Here is an 18,651-nt window from a genome sequence, read left to right as displayed (position 1 = left end):
GGCATGATTTGAACAATATATATAAAAGGATGACTAGATCAATGAAACCTATTACCCTATCAATTTTAAAGCTGAAAGTTTTTTTAAGTTATTTACTGGTTCCATAATAGGGCTACATAAATCATGTAACCAATCGGGTATGGCTTGTTTTGACCCAAGAGGCATAATTTGAACATATTTTGTTCAGGATCTGAGTCTATCTGATGGTAAATACTTAATATCAAAGCTCTGGGCCTTCACAGAAGAAATGCTTGCTAGTTAATAACCATGTAAGACTATATAATTATCATGTGACCCCTGTGGCATGGCTAGTTTTTACCCCTGGCTCTTAAAGTTTCCACTAGTTATTCACCATGCAAGACTATATATATATATCATGTGGCCCCTGGGGCATGGCTAGTGTTACCCCTGGCCCTTAAAGGTTCCACTTTTAAAGTCTATTTTTAACTCTGGAGACCTACATGTGCTGCAGACTGGAACCATTTGAACTACGTTGAAAGATGATCACATCTGTGGATTATGGAAATCCACCTAGCATTCAGTTTCAACCTATTTAATTTAGATTGATCGTATCAAAAGCCTCAGGCTTACAGAAACGCTCTCGCTTCCGTTTCCTGGGCCTATTACCAGTATTTGGTGTCTATGGGAAAGATGTAGAGAACGAAGTGGGTATTTAACCAGTGATCGCTTGGCCCATTACGCCACAGTAAACTTTAACCTAGCATTTGAGAACGAGATGTCGTTTGAAGCAAATTGTTGATGTCACAAATTGATATACGATACGTTAACATACAACTGCCACTCCAGTTCGCCACCAACTTCAAAATCTCAACATGAGCACTTCCTTTTCAGGTGAGCTAAACAATTCTATTGAAGGGGCCTTTTACAGATTTTGGCGTATATTGAAACTTGTCATTAAATGCTTATAATTGTTAAATTTACACATTGGACCTAAAAATCTTCAGTAAAAAAAAACAAGAATACAATTAAAAAAAAGAACAAAAAAAGTAACCCTCAACTCAGGGCTCAAACCACTGACCCCTGGTGTCCTCCGCTTTGACCACTCAACCATCCGTGCTCTTGCTATGAGCGGATGTATTTTTCACTCATATAAGCAATCGATCCTAGTAGTTTTCCAAAATATAATGACAACAACAGAACTTTCCAAATTATTCAATCGTTTCGGGTTGCAAGACTTTATAATTTTCAGGACGTTCAAATCGTCAAAAGATGCATATAATGGATATTAAAGAGCATGGTAAATGTTCAGTATTACTTTTTCCTCACAAATATCATAACTAAAATGAAAATTTGCGAATATGAAACAATTTTTTTAATTTTGTCAATTTACCAAAGCGTGAAAAGGCCCCGTTAATTATTATATAAAAGCAAATAAAAGTAGGTTTTTCATGATTTTTCATTTTCATGATTCAACAAACATCAACAGATATTGTGTGATTAATAAAAGCAATTTACTTGCACAGAATTGTAATTAAAAATTCATATCAGTACACATACTATTAGCTTAATAAAGAGACATTTGATTCCAACTGTATTAAATGTAAATAATTTAAGATGTTCTCCAGAAAGAAAAAAAAATAGAGTGGTTGCTTTTGCTTACCAAAGTTTAAAGAATACAGAATTAAACAAGAATATCAGTAAAACTGATGGATGCTCCCCGATGATGCGCTTAGTCAATCTATGTGTTTATAACCACCTAAAAAAATCTATTATCAGCCTCGGTGACCTTGACCCCAGTGACCTCAAACCTCATCAAAAGGTAGAGGTTTATGCAAGGTACGTACATGCCAAATATGTAAGAGATCGGTAAAATAGTGAATGCGCTATGAGAAACTGTAACAAAAGTGTGACTGAAAAATGTATAATTAGCCTCGGTGACCTTGACCCCAGTGACCTAAAACCTCATCAAAAGGTAGAGGTCCATGCAAGGTACCTACATGCCAAATATGAAAGAGATTGGTTAAGAATTGAAGGCGCTATGAGAAACGGTAGCAAAAGTGTGACAGAAGTAAGGAAGTAAGTAAGTAAGTAAGGAAGGACAAACTGGCAACTATATGCTTCGCCGAAATTTATTTCGGGGAGCATGAAAACAAAACAGTCTTCAAACCTTCCTGACATGCCTCAAGTGTTGACCACACATATAAACTTACCATAAAGAATTGGATGAACACATAAATGTGAATTACATTCTAATAAAAGGAAATTATAAATCAAAAGAAAGTAAGTATATTTAAGTTGTATACATGTATAACAATTTCAACTGTATTAGGCAGCTATGAGCAATACATTAAGATATTCATCAATAAAATATTGGGAAAAAACTGGAAGGGGTCAAGTTAATACCTGCATCATTCAACAATATAGTTGTCAGTATGAGCAATACTGTTAACATACAAATATTAATCTATAAAATATCAGGAAAAACGGAAATGTCAGTTAAATTCCACAGTGCAACTTAAATTCTTATAAGTTAAAAACAATTATTTGGTTGATTTTAACTTCTTTTGAGATCTTACAGAAGATTATCTTCCATCTTATTTTTACACATCAACTGAATAAAGATATATTTTGGGTTAAAGTACCTTGGCTTTGACGGTCACCCTTCCCCCACAACGGGCGCAAGACTTGAGGTTGCAGTAAGTACACTTGTGACCTACACCATCAGCAAATTTGGTTTTCCTACATATATCACACACAGCACCCGTGTCAGCGTTTTCCGACCTTTTGACCTCCTCTCCAACTTTCTCCACAGTTTGACGGTACGTATCAAACTCCATCTGCATTTGCCTGAAGTAGAAACATGAAAGTGTGCGTAAAATCTCCTATTGCATTTGCCTCAATGAGAAACAAGAAAGTGTGAGTAAAATCTCCATTTGCATTTATCTGATGGAGAAACAAGAAAGTGTGTGTGAATTCTCCATTTGTATTTGTCTGAAGGAGACACAAGAAAGTGTGTGTGAATTCTCCATTTGTATTTGTCTGAAGGAGACACAACAAAGTGTGTGTGAAATCTCCATTTGCATTTATCTGAAGGAGTAACAAGAACCTATATGTATAAAACTCCATCTGAATTTGCCTGAAGGAAAAACATGAAAAGGTGTGTGTGTAACTCTATTGTATAATTATATGCCTGAAGTATAATATATACTAAAATGGCATTATGTATCAAACTCCATCCGCATTTTTCAGAAGAAAAACATTTCCCATCAGTAACTTAAGTAACTAATATTGACGTATGTGACAAACACCATCATCATTCAGGGGCAGATCCAGGATTTCTGGTATGGGGAGGGGGGGGATATTGAAAGATTTGCTGTGGGTCCAGGGGGCAGCTAGGGCCCCTGGTAGGTGCAGGGCAAAGCCTAGCTAGGGTGTCCAAGGGGGGAGCCCCCTGGGAGCTCCATGATTTCAGTGATTTTGAAGGCTTTGACAACCACTTTTCGAGCATGTGAAAAAGAATGTCTGCATGTACATGATGTTGAAACAAAATGGAATGACTTATTCCTTTCCCTGCCATAAGCAAAGTGAAAATGGCTATGTGCAAACAGCATAAAACCAGAACAGCCTTTGAGTAACGCACACACTGTTCAGGTTTTATGCTGTTTGCTGCTCATCAGTATCTAAGGGTTGGAATGGACTAAGCCTTTAAAACTTGATCTAATAAGAAAGGTCTTTAAAGGTGCTTTTTCACAGATTTTGGCATGTTTTGAAGTTTGTCATTAAATGCTTTATTTTGATAAAAGTAAACATCAAATGTTAAACAGTAAAAAATCAAAAAATAAAATTTATAAAGGAAAAAAAAAGTAGCCAGCAGCAGGGCTCGAACCAGTGATCCCCGGAATCCTGAAGTAAAAACGCATTAGCCAACTGAGCTATCCTGCCAAGCATACATAAGTGGCGTATTTTATACCTTATATAAGCAATCTTCATAGTTTCACAAATTTAAATGACAACAACAGAACTCTCCAAATTATTCAATTGTTTCGCGTTGCAACGCTTTATAATTTTCAGGTTTTTTAAATCGTCAAAAGATGCATATAATAGCTATATTAGACCATGGCAATTTACCAAACCGTGAAAAGATCCCTTTAATAAAATTTAATTTTCTAAAGGACTACAATTCATAAAAATACGTATGTACCGTAATTACTCTATGTTTTCGGACACATAAAAATAATTTATTTTTTTTGTGTCCGAAAACTTAGATACGAAAAATATTCACAAAATAAAGGTGTCCAAAAACTTAGAGACCAACACTGAAGTGTCCGAAAATAGCGTCAATTGTATCAACGACTACCAGTAATAGCACGCGCTTGTAAAATACCATGCTGTATAGTACAAATTACAGTTATATATGTTTGCACTGCATTTTAAATAATTTTAAATGCTTAATTTATTTGACAGAAAGCTACTACAAGGTTGTACTTTGACCAACGAGTTCAAAGATGAGCATGTGATGTACCGATACTCGCTAGTATGAACCTGTAATTAAGGAAATAAAAAAGCAAACTATTAATTATTTGTTTGTTCATTTCTGATAGTTGTTGTCGAACACCTTCCATTGTTCGTAAAACTTGCAATAGGGTGCATCACACTTTGAAGCGTTTAGTATTTGCCACAGTTATTTTACTGAGAAGGGGGAGTATCAATGCAGTAGATAATTGAACTGTTCATTGGCACTACCCCCCGTAATTGTCATAACGCTTATGCTATCGGGCGAAACCATTGTTTAATACCGGTTTACAAGGTTATTTACCCAATAACCCAAATGTAATGGTCCATTGCCCTCAGGCATGCACCTGCCATGTTTTATGATGTTAATCTGGTTGTAAGATCCCATGATCGAAGTGTCATGAGTTATCGAATACAAGACCGAAATTTGGTAAAATAGCGCTGTAAAATTTACTGTCCGAAAACTTAGAGACATTAATTATGGACGAAAGCTCGTGTGTCCGAAAATTATGAGTCACGAAAAATAATTATTTTTGCTAAAAAAAGGGGTGTCCGAAAACTTAGAGTGTCCGAAAACATAGAGTAATTACGGTTAGTGGTAAAGACTTCAACTCTGAATCTCAGAGGAAGAATTGTTCTTGTCAATATCAAACAGTATTTGACTTAATTTCAAACAATGAGGTTGAGTTAAGTGTCATCTATGGGAGTCTAAATTACAAATAAGGCAATACCTGTTCAAGTAACAAATAAGACATGATGATTCAAATACTATCTGTATTTACCTGAAATATAAACCAAACATTGTGCGACCAATATCACCGTTAAAACTGTGGGTGTGAAACTGCAAAGTAGCAGCAAAACTTTGAACATGTCTCTTTAAGTTATGCATTTAATGTACACATGTATTTTATTACAGTAGCAACAGTTCATGTCATAACAATCTAAATTTGATGCATACACTGAATTACCTACACAGCCATGTATTATTATCTAAAAGATTTAAGAAAGTGTTTATTTATAACATAAAATTTAACACTACATTCAACAAAAGGATCATAGTGTGCCAAATTAATGTAAAGAGCATTAAGTAAACAACATTCAGTAATTATAGCTTGTGTGTTCCACTGAATGAACAAGATCTAATTCAGAAAATAAATTAAATGTTTTAAAATCATCTGATGAGCTTTACATACGATATGCTAACTGATATAGTTGTTAATGAATTCAGCACTAAATCATAGTGTACTGACTTATGTTAATAAATTCATCACTAAATCATAGTGTACTGACTTATGATAATGAATTCAGCACTAACGCATAATGTACTGACTTATGTTAATGAATTCAGCACTAAATCATAGTGTACTCACTTATGTTAATGAATTCAGCACTAAATCATGGTGTACTGACATATGTTTATGAATTCAGCACTAAATCATAGTGTACTCACTTATGTTAATGAATTCAGCACTAAATCATAGTGTACTGACTACAAATTCAGCACTAAATCTTAGTGTACTGACTAATGATAATGAATTTAGCACTAACTCATAGTGTACTGACTTATGTTAATGAATTCAGCACTAAATCATAGTGTACTGACTTATGTTAATGAATTCAACACTAAATCATAGTGTACTGACTTATGATAATAAATTCAGCACTAACTCATAGTGTACTCACTTATGTTAATGAATTCAGCACTAAATCTGTACTCACTTATGTCAATGAATTCAGCACTAACTCATAATGTACTCACTTATGTTAATGAATTCAGCACTAAATCATAGTGTACTCACTTATGTTAATGAATTCAGCACTAAATCATAGTGTACTGACTACAAATTCAGCACTAAATCTTAGTGTACTGACTAATGATAATGAATTTAGCACTAACTCATAGTGTACTGACTTATGTTAATGAATTCAGCACTAAATCATAGTGTACTGACTTATGTTAATGAATTCAACACTAAATCATAGTGTACTGACTTATGATAATAAATTCAGCACTAACTCATAGTGTACTCACTTATGTTAATGAATTCAGCACTAAATCTGTACTCACTTATGTCAATGAATTCAGCACTAACTCATAATGTACTCACTTATGTTAATGAATTCAGCACTAAATCATAGTGTACTCACTTATGTTAATGAATTCAGCACTAAATCATAGTGTACTCACTTATGTTAATGAATTCAGCACTAAATCATAGTGTACTCACTTATGTTAATGAATTCAGCACTAAATCATAGTGTACTAACTTATGTTAATGAATTCAGCACTAAATCATAGTGTACTCACTTATGTTAATGAATTCAGCACTGAATCATAGTGTACTCACTTATGTTATGAATTCAGCACTCTCATAATGTACTCACTTATGTTAATGAATTTAGCACTTAATCATAGTGTACTTACTTATGTTATGAATTCAGCACTGAATCATAGTGAACTGACTTATGGTAATGGATGTTTTTCAAATTGCCTTTAATAAAAAAAATACAATCATGAAGATGGATTCAAGTCACTTCATATTTCCAAGCTTCAGTACCAAACCTGAAACTGAATATATTCAGAAAACGTTCATTTCCAGTGATTGTTTGTCAACCGTTTCCCCAATTTAAATTACCAGTATATGTTCTCATATACTGTATAGTAAGTAATCTAGAATCCCAAATGCATACATGTATTGGAATGTGAATCTATTTATGGGACGGAACTGTATGAATCATGAAATGACTGATCAGTAAGGCTAGGTCTTTGTTCCATCATTCAAACATTGAGGTCAGTTACGACAGTACAGTACTCATTAATCATCATTTCTTTCATAAATAGTTCCCTTTCCCATGAAATCACCCCCATCCCACGTCTTAGACCTTATCGTACTGGCATCAGGCCCAATGTTCAAAACTATTCAGTGGGTCGCTAGAAATAACGGAATATACTGGAATCGGATGTCCACTGGAATCTACCAAAATCGATCGAAATAACACCCAAATCCATTATTAAAATTTACATATAATTAATAGTACAATAACCTACAGCTCCCCCATGGCGCGCCTCATTGCGCACAATATGGCGCCCATAGTCATACTGTGATCAAATCCATACCGTATCATATCTTGCTCCTTCTCCTCTTCTTCCTTCTGCCTCCGGAGCACATCCTCGATGATTTTCCTCTCCTCTTCCTTCAGATGAGACAGGTCAGGCATCGGAGGAAGCGAGGGGCGCCGGGCGGAAGACATGGTGTCAGGAAAATATACTAATTTCGTGATCGCCCCCGCCGAAAAGCGGCTATTTTCACGAGCTTCTATCGTATCGTACCGTGCGATTACTTCCCCATCTCATTTTCATAAGTTAAAACACATTAATTATCCGTTCCTACTCCAAAAACCGCGCTCCATAAAACGGACAAACTCACTAATCCTATGTACTATAATTCCATTTCCTTTAATATTCAAGCCCACTATTTGTCATATTTACACTAAACATAAACCTGTACCACATATCCTCCAATAGCGACCTTGACACTCCAGCTTCCATTCAGTTCGACATCGCGAGGGCTGTTACATTGACCATTTACAGAATAGTTTTCCAATAGCGCTCGCGACAGAGAGATACTTTCGCCCACAGCTGTCTCCATCCAATACGCATGCGCAGTTCATTCAGAACGAAGCCAACCAATGAACGCATGCGCATTTGTCATTACAAATTGCTCGAGCTTTTACTTGAGTATACAATTCAAACAATATATATGTTTACTTTTTATTTTGTAAGAGTATATCATTTAAATAAAAATGTTGTATTAATTAATAGGTTAGGAATTCAACATCGTTTGATACCGACGAGTAATCATTCCTTTACACGGGAGAAGAGCGGAATGTGTCGATCGTGGGTAACCAACAATCGGAATTCAGTAAAATATAATGAAATGAATGCGTATTTGCTAATTATTGCTAGTCGTGATTAATTCAATCATTTATTTGAGAAAATTTAACTTGTACTATATTATATGGCTAAATATAGACATATGCAACCAAGCATTGTAATTTGGCCATTTACAACATTTTTGCTACTTCTTCCAGCATTGCACGACGATTATCTGAATTTGACTATGTGATGCTATGTATCAATATGATGCGCTTTTAGTGCACTGGACTGTACATTCTCTTCTATTGTTAATGTATCCAATAAATAAATACATTTACAAGTATGTTAAATTAAAATCAAATACTCCGAGATTCACCTTGTTGAAAAAAACACATAACTGAGTATGCAAAAGGTTAGCAAAAACGCAAGGAACATATTTATTGTATTTATTTGAAGTATGGCATACATGTATATGAAACAAGTTGTGGAACTTCGATAATTTAATTTAAAAAATCTTATCAATGTCATGATGAATTAACTGATGTTGATGTCAGGAAGTTGTTCACCTTCGAAAGTGTGTAGCAAGGCTTTGACCAAGTATCGACCGAATATTTCATATTTCATAAATAATAATTGTTCCAATAAAACCCGCGATAGACTCTCATTGCGGAGAGAAGACAGGTGTGGTCGCACTTTCCATAACAATGTCAGGTTTTTACAAATCATCGATAACCAATTAAACTGCCGATATTGTTATGCCATAATCGAGCATGTCGTTAAGACTTCAACTGTCGCTAACTGTTGCTATACTTGACTCTCGAAACAAAGACCACACGGGAAACGGTACACTTGTTTGAAAAGGACATGATAGAGTTACGTTTACGTTTTATATAACGTATACCATGCATTGATACTAATTGTATGAGCATGGAACGCCGAGTGATCTCAGCGATAGACTTTCACTCCAAGGGCAGTGGTTCGAGCCCAGTTGAGGGTTACCTGTTTTCTTTTTTATGTTATTCTTATTCTATGTTTTTACTGGAGCTTTTTAGATCCAATGTTTACATTTATCAATATAAAGCATTTAAAGACAAAATTCAATACATGCCAAAATCGTTGGAAAGGCCCCTTTTGGTTTTGCGAACATGATTTCGACTCTAAAATTATCAGGTTGTGGAAATATTATTTTGACTCTCGCAAACATTTATTATGTTGACATTATTATGCATCTTTTATGATCTGATTTTGCGAAGTTCGATTATTACATGATGTAGTCATGCGAACAGTACTTCGATTATTACATTTTCTTATTATGGGAAAAGATTTTCGATTATTACATTATTTTGTTATGCTAACATATATTTTATATTATTGCATCATATGATTATGCGAACTTTATTTTGACTTATACAATATCTTATCATTCAACAATATTTTTACTCTAACATGATCTTATTATGCGAACATTACTTTTTACCCTTACATTATCTGATTGTGCGGACATAAGTGTCACTCTTACCTTAGACGATACAGTTGTTATAGCTGGTTGTGAACGAAGTTTTTAAGATCGTGACTTTCTGTTGTTATTGCTTATTGGGTAGTTTAGGAACAAGTATTTTATTCATTGTACATATATTAGTAAGCATCATACTTGGATATTCTATATATCATGTTATATGGTTATCTATCTGAAATTGAGTCGCGTTCTGAGAAAAATGGGCATAATGCTTGTGCGTAAAGTGTCATCCCAGATTAGCCTGTGCAGTTTGCACAGGCTAATCAGGGACGACACTTTCCGCTTTTATGACATTTTTCGTTTAAATGAAGTATCTTCTTAGCAAAAATCCAATTTAGGCGGAAAGTGTCGTCCCTGATTAGCCTGTGCGGACTGCACAGGCTAATCTGGGACGACACTTTACGCACATGCATTATGCCCAGTTTTCTCAGAACACGACTCAATTAAATGTAATTTTATTAGCAGCCGCGCGCTCGGAAAACGGGTCTTAATGCACGCGTAGTCCACTCAGGCTAATCAGGAATGATACTTTCCATTTATAACGATTTTTATTATGAAGTCTGTTCGAAAGAAAATCCAGTTTAGGCTGTCAGGGACGACTCTCTCCGGAAAGACTGGATTTAAGTTAAAACGAGTCTTCATATATATACGAAAAATTCAAGCGGAAAGTGTCTTCCCTGATAAGTGCGGACGCGGCTCATTATTATCACATTATCATATACATTATTACAAATTATCATACACTTGTTTTAATGAAACTACAACATAATGTTAAATAAAGATAAAATATTAAATCATATTGATTAAACGAAAGCTCTCTGAGGTTATGTAACCTTTAGATGCTACACTATTTGGTACAATGTCCCGATATACCCCCTCCCTGAATCCCGGACATTGCTTTCTGCGGACAACAACACTGCTCTCCCTTCCGTGAACCATTTCTATAAAGTGTAAGGTTATTCTAGTGTCGAAAGATAAGGCTTATATAAACGCTCTCGAGTCCGTTTCCTGGTTTTAGTGCATTGAACTGCCTTGATGAATATGTGTTATTTAACCCAGTTGTATCACTTTTTGGCCGATAAAGTATTGTTTATAAACCCGGTTCAATGGTATCCGATAGGTACCTGCCCAAGACCGGTCCCGAACTTCGACTTCCCGTCATCGCAAGTATTGAAGTTTAATAACCTGTACACGCCGTTCTAGTCAGAAGATTCCTGTCGCAATACTTTCCGGTCGCCCCTCGTATTGGAAAAGCAGATTATGTATGCCGAGAATATTAAATATTTATAACCAAACTGGAATCGATTGGATGTCCACGTGACGTCACACCGGATAAAATGTCGCTCCGTCGGAGACGAATTTGTATCGATTACGAGTAAGCGATGTAACTCTTGCAATATTTTCGAACAACTCCGAGTGTTCTCCCGTCCTTTGTAAAATTGTTAAGGTTATACAAAAATACCTATTATTTATTTTATTTTTTCGTATGCGGTTATTGGGAGTATGTTTCTGTCGATAATAAAGAGGTACACAATTTTAACAAAAAAATGAATTAAAGTTATAACCTGGACGTTTGTATGCGTTTTTATTACGTTTGTGAGGGGGTATTAGCAATTGCAAAATTTAATTTTTGTATATCCCTCGCTAGCATATCTGAATAAACGCTCGACATGAATTGACCAACTATATTCAATACAAATATTTCATATTTTGCTGTTAGTCATTTAATGAAACGATCCCCATTGTCAATGAACTCCATGGTAACTTAAACACTCTTGCATCAATAGATAATACATTCATGTCGGTAAATGCACTCACACGCCGCATGATTTAATCGCCTTTTGAAAGCGTTTTCACTATGAAATCTGATATGCCACCTTTTGTTTTACTTGCTTTAGTAGATCACTGTTAATACCCTCGCAAACAAACCTCCGTACACTTTCAGGCCTCATTTAACGAACGTAATTTAAATTAATTATCGGGTTGTTGTCCTTTATAACGCATGTGTTCATGAAATCGGTTAAGGTTAGTTCAGCCCAATGCGTTTCTCCGTCAACATTTAGTGAGCTTTCTTAACAAAGTAGACGATGAATTTACATTAAAAGGGGCCTTTTCACAGATTTTGGCATGTATTGAAGTTTTTCATTAGATGCTTTATATTGATAAATTTAAACAATCGATCTAAAAAGCTACAGTAATAAACTAAAAAATACAATTTAAAAAAAATAAAAAAAGTTACCCTCAACAGGGCTCGAACCACTGACCTCTCTGAAGTCCTGGAGTAAGAGTCTACCACGTAGACCACTCGGCCATCCGTGCTCATGCAATGATAAATGCCTTTTTAACATTATACAAGCAATCCTCGTAGTTTCACAAAATATAACGACAACAACAGAACTCCCCAAATTATTCAATCGTTTCGCGTTGCAACGCTTTATAATATTCAGGTTTTTAAATCGTCAAAAGATGCATATAATGGCTATTTTAGAGCATGGTAAATGTTCAGTATTACTGTTTCCTCACAAACATCATAACTAAAACGAAAATTTTCTAATCTGAAACAACTTTTTAGTTAATTTTGTCAATTTACCAAAACGTGAAAAGGCCCCTTTAAAACAATTTTACCTAAAGTTTGGCATTTGTCTGCTTTACATATGTTGTATGATCACATAACTTGCCCTATAGCATAGTGCCCACATAACCGGGCCATTTATTTTGCGCAGCCTTTTTTCACTTTTATTCATTTAGCTACACTAAATAATGGAGTCCACGAAGTTTTGTCGGACAACGCGTATTGTTAGTTCATAAATATGTGATATGTTAACAGGTAATAATTTGTTCTTTTACTAGATGTTTGTTTTCCGTAACTTGCCATTCAGTTGCAGATATGTTTTTCTTATTATGGAGTTGAACCTATTGACGTTTTAAATATCAGTCATAAACACTGTTTCAACGGGTAAACATAAATGGTTGTCATCAAATTACTGATCCAAAACGATGCCATTGTGTATAGGCAACTGCAGCTAAGTGCAATTATATAATGTATTACGCATTTCGAGGTGTGCATGGTCGTTTTGTCACATATAATATTGTTCATAAATAATATTGTTCATCAATGATATTGTTCATATATGAATTTTTCTCTGGATTACATTTTTCATTTAGATCGGTCATTTACAATTGTTTGTATTGATCATATTGTTCATGTATTATATTGTGTACAAATAATATTATTCATATATCTTTTTTCTAAGATCATATTGGTCACAGATCATATTGGTCGTATATCATATTGTTCAAAGAGCATATTTGTCGCAAATTATATATGTCATAGGTCATATTAGTCACAAATCATATTGTTCATAGATCATATTGGTCATAGATTATATTGTCGATATATCATATTAGTCACACATCATATTGTTCATAGAGCATATAAGTAACAAATGATATTGTTCATAGAGGATATTGGTCATAAATTATATTAGTCACATTATAATGGCCATAGAGCTTATTTGTTACAAATCATATTGGTCATAGATCATATCGGTCATGGATCATAGTGTTGATATATCATATTGGTCACACATCATAATGTTCATAGAGCTTATTAGTCATAAATCATATTGTTCATAGAGGATATTGGTCTTTGATAATACTTGTTAGGGATCATATTGGCCATAGATCATATTGGCCGCAAATCATATCGTTCATAGATCATGTTGGCCACAAATCATATCGGTCATAGAGCATATTGGTCACAAATCATATTGTTCATATATCTTATTGGTAAAATTCATATTGGTTATATATCATGTTAGTCACAAATCATATTGTTCAAATAGCATATTGGTCACAAATCATATTGTTCATAGAGCATATTGGTAACAAATCATATTGGTCATATATCATGTTAGCTAGTAACGAATCATATTGTTCATAGAGCATATTAGTCAAAAATCATATTGTTCATAGATCATATCGATCATAAATCATATTGGTCATATATTGTTCATAGAGCAAATAACTCACAAATCATAGTGTTCATATAGCATATTAGTCACAAATCATATTGTTAATAGATCACATTGATCATAAATCATATTGGTCATAGATCATATTGATCACAAATCATATTTTTCAAGGATCATATTCGTAATATATCATATTGTTCACAAATCATTTTGTTCATAGATCTTGTAAGTCACACATCATACTGTTCAGCGATCGCATTGGTCATAGATCATGTCGGCCAAGAATTATATTTGTCATATTTTATTTCACAGCAATCACTAACTTCACAGAACATGCAAAAAAGAGTGCGATGTGTGACACGTAACATCTTAGTTTCCAGCCCTATAACAATAGAGATTTCATTTATGACATTTGTACGGTTGCATATGTGAAAATATGATTTGTCAAAAATCATCTTGAATGGTTTTAACTCGAATGTTTATAAATCATTTCCTTGTTAATGTACTACATATTCCGTTTGAAGAGTACTATTAATACTGGAATGTTCAATTAATTATAAATAGCTCCAATAACGATCGTTTTGAGACATATCAAATCTCCTTTACGTCATTATTATCAAGCATGAACGATATGATCGTTAATGGACATATGGCTCTGAAATCTAATCCCCGTTATACGTCTAACTAATGACCAAGCATCAACCTGATTACGATAAGCGTGCGTAAAATATTAAGATAACGTTGTTGTACTTTATGACATTTATATAACGTTTTTATGCCTTTTAGTGCTAGTTAAACATCTTCCACCACCCTCCTTGCTCCTTCCGTCCTGCCTTCCGTCGCTCCTTTCGTCGCTCCTTCCGTCCCTCCTTCCGTCCTTCCTTCCGTCCCTCCTTCCGTCCCTCCATCCGTCCCTCCTTTCGTCCCTCCTTCAGTCCCTCCATCAGTCCCTTCATCCGTCCGTCCGACCCTCCCTCCATCCCACTCCCTCCATCCATTTCTCCCTTCCTTGTATGTAAGGGACAGGATCGCAGTCTTTGGCTCAGTGATTGTGTTTTAGAAAACGGCATTTCGGTTACTAGTATGTCAGAAACTGATTGATCGTATTTCAAGAACGATACGTACAAACCGAAATGCATTAAGGTACGCAAAAACTCAAATTCATATGCAACGATGATCTTTTGACGAAAATCTGGTTTTAACAATTTCTACAAAAATATTATTTTCACAGTTCAATTCACTGAGAAAATATTAACCAACACTCAGGAACCATCGCTTTCAATGTTTTCGTTTTCAATCAGATCATTGTGGCGCATATGGTTATTTGCACTGCTAAATACTTGAGGATTTAGCGACATATTTTAAGGACTGTTTCGTGCTTCTCTGTAAATACGTCTATTTGCATGTTAAGTGCTCTGCTAACGAGTAGATTCATTTATAAGCCCGATTTGACGGACTGAGTTCTATAATAAATTACCTTAAGCAAATACTGCTTCAGTTCTCAACTGTGATGACAATTGTATATTTTGTAACTAGTCTGAATACCTTTAGGGTGGCATATCTCCTGTACACAATGTCCGTATTTAACTTATGTGTACGTGTTTTATTTTTTACAGCAAAAAACGTTCAAGTACTTCAATATTTTTGGCGTTAAATGATATATAAAGTAAGCCGCATCTTAGATTTATATGTGCAGACTAATGATATTAAAACATTCTTTATCTTTAATTGATCAATAAACCGATTACAAATAAAACAATATTTGCATTCAAAACTGAACTTCATATTTTTGCATCAGCAACATTATCAATTATCATCATGATAATGGTGATTATGATTATCATCTCCATCAACTCATTATTTTTGTTATTTTTATTCGTTTTCATCAGTATCATCACCGTTATCATCCGCATCATCACCACCACCACCGTCGCCGACGTTAGTTTTGGATTTAATAGACACGCCCCTGTAAATATAGAAAATATTTCACAACAAATGTAAATTTGCTTTCGCTTTTGACAAGTTTATTTACTCTCTGAACATTTGGCACGATTATTTTCTGCCATCGCAAACTTTCCAATGAACCCTACTTGTGATTGTTCACGTCGTTTGGGTTGTATCAAGTGAGAAAGACTTCAAAAACATTTGAAACAATCGCGTAAACGCGCGAGAGGAAAGATAAGTCATTTGATCACATTTAAGCATGACCTTTTAACGTTTCTTTATTTTTAATGAAATTAAGAAATGAGAAGGAAAAGTTACAAATAATGTGAAAACAATACAAGTTCTATAAGCACGTAAGTTAGATATAGTTGAATGCTTAGCAAACCACACCATCAATAGCAACATCGCCAGTGCAACCATCTTTACCATCAGATGCGACTACCACCATCAACATGTACTACCTTATCTTCAGAGCAAACACCATCACCACGACAACCACCGCCAACACTGCTACTTCCACTGCCAACACGACTGCCACCGAACAACCTTTACTATGCAACAATAGAGCTGTATCTTCAATAAATACTGAGATTCGCGGAACTTCGGACTTATTTTCAATTACAGCTGCACATTTCAGCTTATAATTGTTTAACCGAAGGACAATTAACCCTTTGCATGCTGGGAAATTTGTCGTCTGTTAAAATGTTGTCTGCTGAATTTCTAAAATTAGCATTTTCTTTGATTTTTTTCAATCAGAATAGCAAACATTTTGGATCCTGATGAGACGCCACGTTCTGTGGCGTCTCATCTGGATCCAAACTGTTTGCAAAGGCCTTCAAAATTCGGTTCCCGCACTAAATATTCTGGACGAAACTCCGCCGACCCGGTAGGATTCCAACAAATCAAATTCACAGACGCCGGGAATGACTTTCAACCCGGTTGCACTAGATTAAAAGAGCGTGCCTCAACCACAATGCTTACTGAATGACCCAACTGTATTCATAAATGACAATATATAGTAAGACCCTGAGGAATGACTTATACCGAAACGCGTTTTTATTTGGAAACAAGCCCTGCATAATTAAAGTGTGCCCAATTATGGTATACGACGTTTGTATAGTACTGAATCTAGGTATAGGATTTCATCTGGTCCGTCTTGATTCACGTTATACGACAACAACGCCTTGTTTTGCCAAAAGATCGCGTGTTACCAGTCCATCATAACAATCTCAATTGTTTCTACCCCGTTTGTTTTTTGTTTTATTGGCACGCACAGTATGTGATTGTCATACTTACCGTACATCCGTCTATTTGATTTGTCATAAATATCAAAGCGTGTTACCATTTCTGTAAGGTTTTACTTGTTTTTAGTAAAAACCTTTTTATGCCCCCGAAGGAGGGCATATAGTGATCGGACTGTCCGTCCGTCTGTCCGTCTTTCCGTCACACTTTGCGTTTAGGTTTCGAAAAATGCTCATAACTTCTATGTCCCTTGAGATGTAATCTTCATATTTGGTACGCATGTGTTTATGGACAAGGCCTTTCCGTACGCACAAAAATTTTGACCCCTGTGACCTTGACGTTGAGCTTAGGGTCCGCGTTTAGGTTTCGAAATCTGCTTTTAGGTTTCAAAAAATGCTAATAACTTCTATGTCCCTTGAGATATAACCTTAATATTTGGTATGCATGTGTATATGGACAAGGCTTTTCCATACGCACACAAATTTTGACCCCTGTGACCTTGACCTTGAACTAAGGGTCTGCGTTTTGGTTCCAAATCTGCGTTTAGGTTTCGAAAAATGCTCATAACTTCTATGTCCTTTTAGATATAACCTTCATATTTGGTATGCATGTGTATATGGGCAAGGCCTTTCCGTACGCACAAAGAAATTGACCACAGTGACCTTGACCTTGAATTTAGGGTCCGCGTTTAGGTTTCGAAATCTGCGTTTAGGTTTCAAAAAATGCTCATAAATTCTATGAAAGCGTTTATAGGGGGCATATATCATCCTATGGTGACAGCTCTTGTTGAAAGTAAAATTGAATAGAACGTTTTTATCCTTAGAGCTGTTTAGTAACAGATCTTTGCTAAGGCCATCTTTTTTTCAGGGGGGGGGGGGGGGGACTTTCTCGACCTTATTTAAATTTAAATACACAACACGTGTGCTAAAAGTCAAAATAAACGAATATTTCGTAAAATATTTAGTTAAATAAAGTTAACCCGTTAAAATTTAGTGTTCCTTTTAGCACTAGCCAAAATTTCAACGAATTTTGAATGTGGTATGGTAACATAGATTTAACGAGATACAAATGCTCGTTATTATTTTTTGGTGGCAAAGTATATTCCATTTTAATTTCCTTCAACGATATCTATTCATACGACACACGAACACTTGTATGGTACATGAACATGTGTTGAATATATTTGCCTACAAAAAAAACAACAAATTAGATCATTTTGTATCTTGTTAAATCTTTGTTACTAGACCGCATTTAGCGTTGAAATTTTGGCTATTGCTATAAGGAACCTTAATATTTTATGGGTAAACTCTATTGTTCGAAATATTCGTTGATTTTTAGTGTTTATTGGCTTTTAAATTAGATGGCATTATATTTCATGAATGTTTACGAAAATTCTATTAAATTAACGACGAGCTCCTATTGAAACAAATATGGTAATCTAAAAAGCGCCTAGCTCGTCCTCTATTGACGAATTTTGATATTAAATAATACATAGGCATATATCTTTCTATCTTTACCTTTGACAATTATATCAGTAAATATTGTGCTATCATATAGTCTGCGCACTGCGTTCAGATGTTTTGTTATCATTGTGGAGTTAAGCTAAACATTAATTAATTCTGAAC

The 18,651-nt window shown here is 34.9% G+C and overlaps 1 protein-coding gene across 1 annotated transcript in view; it reads right to left on the bottom strand.

The window, feature by feature from the left end:
• Window positions 1-8,028, bottom strand: part of LOC127857663 (regulating synaptic membrane exocytosis protein 2-like) — a 98,662-nt gene extending 90,634 nt beyond the window's left edge. The window contains exons 1-2 of the mRNA XM_052394253.1: window positions 7,592-8,028; window positions 2,604-2,808 (exon numbers count right to left, since the gene is read on the bottom strand). Coding sequence (XP_052250213.1) covers window positions 2,604-2,808; window positions 7,592-7,725 — 339 coding nt within the window. The 5' untranslated portion in view covers window positions 7,726-8,028. The remainder of the gene's footprint in view (window positions 1-2,603; window positions 2,809-7,591) is intronic.
• Between the last annotated feature and the right edge of the window lie 10,623 nt (window positions 8,029-18,651).

This window comes from Dreissena polymorpha, chromosome 14 (assembly GCF_020536995.1).
Source record: "Dreissena polymorpha isolate Duluth1 chromosome 14, UMN_Dpol_1.0, whole genome shotgun sequence".
Taxonomy (NCBI): domain Eukaryota; kingdom Metazoa; phylum Mollusca; class Bivalvia; order Myida; family Dreissenidae; genus Dreissena; species Dreissena polymorpha.
The sequence above is the reverse complement of the archived record's forward strand: the minus strand, read 5'-3'. Positions and strand labels throughout refer to the sequence as shown.